The sequence below is a fragment of the Gossypium hirsutum genome, chromosome A05 (assembly GCF_007990345.1).
Source record: "Gossypium hirsutum isolate 1008001.06 chromosome A05, Gossypium_hirsutum_v2.1, whole genome shotgun sequence".
Classification (NCBI taxonomy): Eukaryota; Viridiplantae; Streptophyta; class Magnoliopsida; order Malvales; family Malvaceae; genus Gossypium; species Gossypium hirsutum.
In genome coordinates this window covers 49,034,958-49,042,892 of record NC_053428.1, presented here as the reverse complement: position 1 = coordinate 49,042,892, position 7,935 = coordinate 49,034,958, and the positions used below count along the sequence as shown (strand labels likewise).

At 32.3% G+C, this 7,935-nt stretch overlaps 1 protein-coding gene across 4 annotated transcripts; it reads right to left on the bottom strand.

Annotated features, from left to right (window-relative positions):
* Positions 1-2,677: 2,677 nt before the first annotated feature.
* Positions 2,678-7,501, bottom strand: LOC107959935 (uncharacterized). 4 transcript variants are annotated; one of them, XM_041112582.1, is made up of 7 exons: positions 7,307-7,489; positions 7,147-7,182; positions 6,578-6,802; positions 5,996-6,454; positions 4,018-4,066; positions 3,287-3,381; positions 2,678-2,975 (listed from the first exon to the last, which is right to left on the bottom strand). In XM_041112582.1, the coding sequence occupies exons 3-7, from the start codon at positions 6,779-6,781 to the stop codon at positions 2,952-2,954; spliced, it is 831 nt and encodes a 276-aa protein (XP_040968516.1). In that variant the 5' UTR covers positions 6,782-6,802; positions 7,147-7,182; positions 7,307-7,489; the 3' UTR covers positions 2,678-2,951. The 4 variants fall into 4 exon arrangements, with proteins under 4 accessions (XP_040968516.1, XP_040968518.1, XP_040968515.1 ...); XM_041112581.1 differs by having other exon boundaries at positions 2,687-2,971; positions 7,307-7,501; XM_041112584.1 differs by lacking the exon at positions 6,578-6,802 and having other exon boundaries at positions 7,307-7,484.
* Between the last annotated feature and the right edge of the window lie 434 nt (positions 7,502-7,935).

The following is a 7,935-nucleotide window of genomic DNA, read 5'->3' as shown; positions in this document are numbered from 1 at the left end:
AATGAACTGCACAAGATCGACTTGTAAGGAAGAATCGATGAAGATTGGCGTAAATTCCATGCCAAATATATCTACATTTGATAGCATAGGTACGATTTCATACCTATGATCAAACCAATTCTCCCACTGGATTTGATGACCTCTTCGGATTACATGACATGGTTTAGACTTCATGGTAAGCCATATCTATTACTGGAGGAGGAAAGAAGTAGGAAACATAGTTGTAGGAGGCCAAAAAGACCCCACATGAATCCTAGGTCGAGAGTACATGTCTTGAGTCATCATCAGCTCCAACCCCACATAAGGCACCAATGGCTGCACAACCTCCTAGTTAATATGGTCCTTATTTTTTTGGTGCTTTTACTAACCCCATTTTTTTAACACAAGCACCATATTATACACCATCATATCATGCATCAACACCTTCTCCAGGTATTTTTTTTGCACCACCTCCTTCCCGAGGATCATATTACATGCCAATGTCGACAATAACACTGATGTGTCTGCCATCACCGATAATTCGAACATTCTACCCATAATTGGGTTATGCAACACCATACACTTATTCCCTGATAGTGTCGCAAACAACCCTAGCATTATTGTTCTACTGAGGTGGATCATCTTCGTAACCACATGTTAATATAAGGGACAATATATGATGGGAACCTAGGACGACATGACACTCAAGCACGGAGGAACGAGATGAAGATGAAGATGGAGGTGGAGGTGAAGATGAATAAGATGAGGCACTTAAACCACAACTACAAAGAAATCCTCTTCGCAACCGACAACCAATGGGTTGTGGCACACATTTGGGTTGACTACGCTAATGAATTTTTTTAAAATTTTTTTTCATGTATCATTTACTTTGTTAACTTTTAATTTATATTATATTAAGATAATTAATTTCTTAAGATAATTAATAGATTATCATCTATTAAAGATTTAAAATAAAATGATAGTAAAAAGCATAAGCAATCCAAGCAAAAATGTTAATGCATAAAACATAGATGTCTCATCTACCTTAATAATTACTTGAAATATAAACTCAACAAGGTTTAACATCCTCCTTAAGATTCACTCAAAACACTCAAAGTATTTAAACGCTAATTAATTAATATGCACTTAGTAGTCAAACAAGGAATGTTATTACCATAAGCTTGCTTAAGAATTAAATCTCCACCACTACAAATATGAGATGACACAAATATCAAGAGGTCTTTACAAAGGTTGTAATGGAGCTAAGGTTAAGGGTATTGAAAGGTATACTAGGTGATTACAGTCGAGAGTTGAATTGTTGAGTTACCAAACTAAAAGAATAAGATGTTGAATTGCAAAGACTTGACATGAATAATAAATAACTAATTGAAGTGAGCCTTTATACAAAATATAAAAGTGATTATTTAAGCTCAACAAACAATATAATGGAGCTTATAGCATGAAAAGTGATATCATAATTGAACAAGATAGCCCAAAGTTTTTTCATTTTTTTCTCCTTTTTTTTGGAAACAAAGAAAAATTCAGCATTATGAATGATCAAAAATAATTAGGCAACTTACCAAAACCTAATCTTGACAAAGGAAAGAAATAAAAAGGTAATTCAAAGATTAATTGGGTTTTAAGGATTAAATGAGTGGGTGATAAATGAACAAAAAGAGATTAGGCTCAAAAGGGTTTAATAGTGGGCAATAAAATGGGTAGGTTATTTAAAAGCTAGGTAGGTTAAATCCTAAGTGCCTCTATCATCTCAAAATATCAAATCATTAATATGGTCTTAACATGCATAATAAAAGCAAGTTCTAGAATAACAGACACAATCAAAACCAAAAAATAACATGAGCACCTATTATCATGATGAAGGCAAACGCACCTATTGAACAGTAGTATAGTTTATAGCAAGACCGGAATGTCGAACCCACAGGAACTAAAAGTACTAATATTAATCTTCTTTTTATTATCTAGCCTAAAAATAAGATGATTTGTTTTATCTAAACTAATTAACTAAACTAAGAATGCACAAGAAGTAAATTGGGGGAATACTTTTGGGAAAACTGATTGATTTAGACAATACCCAAGGAAGAATCCTCCTAGACTTCACTTGTTATTTGAATCTAAACTAGACGATTTATTCACTTGACTTGATCCATAGAAATCCCTAATTTATATTATTATCTCTCTCGAGACTAACAACGTCTAACCCTAGGTTGATTAATTGAAATCTCTTTCTAATTAAAACCCCTAGTGTCGCATTAACTCGATCTATGGATTCCCTTATTAAGTTTGACCCTAATCCAGCAGATTTATCACTACAGGAGAACAGACTTTTAACGGCGTTTTTTTCGGTCTTTAGCGGCGTTTTCATCAGCGCCGCAAAAAACGCCTCTATAGTAGGCGCCGCAAAAATTTGTGGCGTTTATTTAAAAAAACGCGGCTAAAGACCATGACTTTTAGTGGCGTTTTTTTTACAAACGCCGCTAAAGACCATGACCTTTAGCGGCACTTTTCACACAAACACCACTAAAGACATGACTTTTAGCGGCGCTTTTCTCACAAACGCCGCTAAAAATCATAAACTTTAAAAATATTATTTTATTTTAAATAATATTTATTTCTATGTTAAATATTATATTATGTTTAATTTTTTAAATTTGAACTTTAAACAAATTTGAACTTTTAAGGATAAATAAAAATATTAATTAAATTAAATTTTCCATTAAAATTTAAACTTCAAAACTAAATATAGAAATTAATGAAATTAAATTTAATACATAAAAAAAACACACACACACAGAGACACACAAAGTATTACAATTTCTAAAACAAAATTCATCCTGGTGAGAATATAATGCCTAATCATCATCACCTCTCATTGCAATGCCTGCATATATAACTTAGTGAAGTACTTTGACCTTTATCTTGGTTAAGACTTGTTCCAGCAATAAAGAAAATTGTTAAACGGAATCTCGATCACCTGACTGAGCAAAACAGGGAAATTAGTTATACCATCTACCGTAATGAAAGTGAAATTAATAAAAAGTAAACCCATAATAAAAAAACTGATGCTAGGCTAATCGTAAATGCTACTGTAGTGAAAGTGAAATATAGAAATTATACATAATTGCTACATGTTTTGATCCAGACGAAATGCTATCCTCCCTATATGTATGTGCAGGACCAATTACCAGGCGGTGATGCTTTGAATTATGCTAGATGCCAGATTTGAAGCTTCAATACAAGAGAGACTATCTATTGTATGGATATTAAAATGTGGCCAGAGATAACTTACGTAGCACCGAGGAAGAAAGCAAGGGTAAGATTGAAGCCGAACAGAAACACTGAAACAACGGCAGTGAGAAGCATTGCCACTGAAGTAGAATAGACCTGCACCACATTGAATAGACAATGGAACTTCAACTGAAGGATTCAAAATGGTTACTAATATGCTATGAATGTACCATTTGCTCCCTTTTATCACTTCTCTGAATAGGCTGATGTTTACTTTATGTTAAAAAGTTAATTTGCATAAGGTTTGATCCATCGAAATAATTTTAGTTTCGAGTGTGGTTAAATAATTCACTGGACACGTGGAGTATATCATTAGGAAGCCACAAAGTCATTCCTTAGCTTCAATTTCTTTCGAGGAGGCTTCTAGTATGCAGATAAAGATTCTTAAAATATTATTAAACCGCATACCACTTAGCTTGGGTTGCAGCAACGTTGTAAATAGTATAATCAAAAGACAGAAGATGACATTCTTGCTCAATAAAATAAATCACCTTACTTACAGGTTTCAGCAGCAAGAAAACTGGATATTACACATAGTGGAAGCAGAGGAATAAACAAGTAACCCAATCAACTTAAGAAAGAGAAGCAACTTCCTTCATTATGCCATGCAAATGCATGAACATTACTGATAACCATGACATGCCTAACAAGTTTCTTAAAAAATCAGAGAGATGGATGTAAATGCAGACAAATCAATGATTGACTAACATGAAATTTTGGGTCATATCTTACCTTCACAATATTGTCTACATATTTCATTACCATTGATACAGCAATTCCACTGCAAATGAAACAAATATAAGCATATTTCAGAATGCAAAATATGGAAATTAAAAGGTCTTTAAAATAGTACTTCACTAGGAAAACATTAGCAAGCTTGCAAGCAGTCAATAAAGCATTGAACTCTAGCAATCTGGTAAGTGTTTGAAGTTGAATACATTAGCTTAAGCCATCAATATTTTTGAGGTATTGAGAAGGAAATAAAAGGAAAACTTTCGATGGTGCAAACACTAACAATGAAAATGAAGGAGGCCATATAACAATGATTTTAGGAAGACTTAAAAAAAAACTTTCTTTTATAACTTTCAAAGTAAATTTTTTTTTTTAATTTCAATCTTGTGGGAAAGCAAAAACTATATATGTGGTAATCCATAATATATATATATACTTGAGAGAGCGCTTTTAGTTGGAGTGGGAAACCAATAATAACAAGTAATGAGATTTCTATCAATCAAATCATCCCCTTTGAAGGCATTGTAATAACAGAATCTGCAGTATATCATCACTAGGAATGATAAAAAAATGAAAAATCAAAACTCAAAAGACATACCCTTAATCATAAGCTTGTGGAAGTTTAAAGTAGCTTATTCCAAACATAGCAGCAACTAGCTATTATCGACTTAAAAGGATATGCCAAAAAGCTGCAATTAGATACTAATATTTTACCCTTGAGTGCAGCAGAACAAGAAAGAACCTGTACTTTCTATATATATCTAGAGCTTTTACTAATCAGTATTTGAACTGTTACATACAAATGCAATCAATGTATTTGTTTTACATTGTGAAGTTTCTTAACGTAAACTATAAGCCACAAATGTGAGCAAAGCTCCATATACAAAATTATTTGAAGTCAATATACATGTTCATGAAATAATCACTTTAGAAGTAAAAACATAAACCCAATAGGTAAACAAATAGATGGATCTGCTAGAAGTAGAAAATTGGGTTGATTAAAATTGTATTGATTAAGCTAAATCAAAATCGTTATTGAAATTTTGATACATGACAGATCCATTTTGAAGCATCATAAAATGATTAAAAACGATTTTCAGAAATAATTCAATATAAAATGATTAAACGATTTTCAATCATTTAGGTTGTTCCTTGACAACAAGTTTAGACAGTTAAGAGGAAATAATTGACTGAGGGTGGATGAAAAGATGACATTAAGCTAACCTTGTTAGTGTTTGAGTGGTAAGAACATATATATATAAAGTGGAGGATCAACAACACTCTCATCAGCATGCCGCAAGAAGAGCAACAGAAATATAAATTAATGCGTGTAACTCTGGAGATTTAGCCCAATCTAAATATGTGGCTATAGCAGCAGCAGGAGCTCGATAAGATGTAGGCAAGCCATAATCAGCCAACTCTGGAGAGCAATGCACGTGATTTTTCATTAGTTTTGGATTCATTTTTTAGTTCTTTCTCCATTCCTTAAAGAAACAAAGCCACTTTGACGGTTGCAGGGAACTTCCAGTCCAAATTCGAATAGTGGAACTAATGGAATCCTCACGTGTTTCTTCGTTACTTCGACACTTGGGCTAATGCATATTTGTCACTATTTGTCACTTAATGTGAAAAATAGTAACTTGATTTTACTTTTCAAAATCTTATTTTTGAAATAAATTATTTACTTTTTTTTTGAAAAGTAAAAAATTTTAACTTTTATTTAAAGATAAAATGAAAGTATGAAAAGATAAAATATTATCATAATAATATTAAGTATAATTTAAAAGAATGAATATTATGTAATTTCATAATTGAATTAATGATCTATTAATAAGGGTGATTCTAACTCAAGTAAAGTGCTTAAATATAAATATTAGATAGATAGGTCTAAAGTAAAATTCAGTTAATTAAATTGCATTATAAGAACATAAGATGCATGTGATGATGAAAACAAATATATTTGTAATGATATACATACCTCTTCCACCACCAAAACTGCCTCCCCATTTCCCTTTCTTTCTTCCATTCTAACATCTTCTAAACCCATTCTCATTAGCAAACCAGAACCATCTGTGGTCAATTTTTTCAACATTGGCCACACCATTGTATGTTGCCCTTTATAGAAACATTTGAGCTCTTTTAGGGATATAACCTCAAGTGAAGACACTTTGGGAAGCTCAAACCTCATAGGTCGATCCTCTACTCCTTTCCCTTTCGATACAATCTCCTCCACCCCACAATCACTTATGCTTAAATCTTCAAGTTGTAAAAGATGTTTAGCTATTGACGCTGGAAATAGATTTTTCAAAATCTCACACCTTGAAACACTTAATTTTCGTAGACTTTGAAAAGAATTTGGTGATAGGTCAGTATGAAATATCATCTTCACATTACTCAACATGGAAATTGTCATCGTTTCCAAGCTAGGAACAGCAACCTATTCATATATATAATTCATGCCCATAAGAAAGTTAGCTCATATAATGCAGGAAAAAAAAAAGAAAAGGATGAATCAACTGAATCATATAAGAGTGTAAGACTACTGAAATAAATAAATCACCTTCTCATTGAAGAGAGTATGCATGCCGGACTCAGTACTGCTTTTACTAATGAATTCTTTTAATTTCGGGCAATCCTCAATCATTAACTCTTTCAAAAAAGGGAATTCGATATTAAAATTTCTAGAGCAGAAGAAGATGAGGTTTCGAAGGCAATCCATACGCAGGGAGTTTAATTCCACGTGTAAGATATTGCTAGGGTACATGAAGACTCTGACTCGATCTCCCTGCAATGGAAACAAAAACACAACTCCAAACCCTTATTCTAAACCCTAGAAATTCAATCACCCTTTATTACCCAAACACTGATTTTAGTTCGAAAATGAAGCACTACCCAGCACCATAGTCAATAAAAAACCGACTTCAGCTCAATTTCATAACAAACAAACAATACAGTTAAAACTTCAACTTTATTTTCCATTAAACAGATTAAATCAGCTAAATTTAATCCTACATTTAACTAAATATTCAATTTCCGTAAAAAGGGTTTCCTATAATTCCTAAAACTAAAACCCCAGCTTTAAACCAACAACAATAAAACAGTTCAATTTTTTTGGAAAAGTCTTACTACCTTTTGTAACCCAAGGTGGTTCTTCTTACATAGAGTCTGCAAAAAAAAAAAGTGAGTGAGTAAAATCCAAAAGCTATATTCCTTACGTCAAACTGGGAAAATTGATAGAAAAAAGGAGGTAGGTTCAGAACGAAGAAAAAGTGAAGAGATCAAAGGTTACCTGACACGCTCTCCTTGGCGTCCCTTCACCATTTCCTCCCGATTTGGACGCTGAAGCTTATTCCTTTCGAATCTTGAAAAAGGTCTAAAACCCTAATAGGATTTCCGATTTGGGGGAAATTTATATAGAGCGGCTGTAAGTTTTTAGATATGAAGGAAATTATGAAATGAAGTTGGGCCCGTGTTCTTTTTTAAAAAAATCGAAGGGCTCAAAATCGAAGGTATCTGTTCATGGCCAAGCCCTCTATTTTACATGTTTAGATTCCTAACTATTTACCGTGGAATAGATTTTGGTTACATTATAAAATTGGCACTTCACACTCGACTCGGACGATGTATTTAAATGCAAGACGTTATATTAGGTTAATAAAGTAACTCAAACACTATTCAATTATTAAATGAGTTGAAAATTTAAGTTTTAAAATGGAATCGATGAATTAAAAAAATACAAAATGACACAGCAATACAAGCATTATTCTTTTAAGTATGGTCTGTATTAGTTGTTTAGATTTTTATATAATGGCATATTGGTTATTACATCAAATTTTATTAATTTTGTTACATCAAATATATTAATTCAGTATATTAATTCAGTTGTGAAATTATTAATTTACCCTCTCACATATAAAT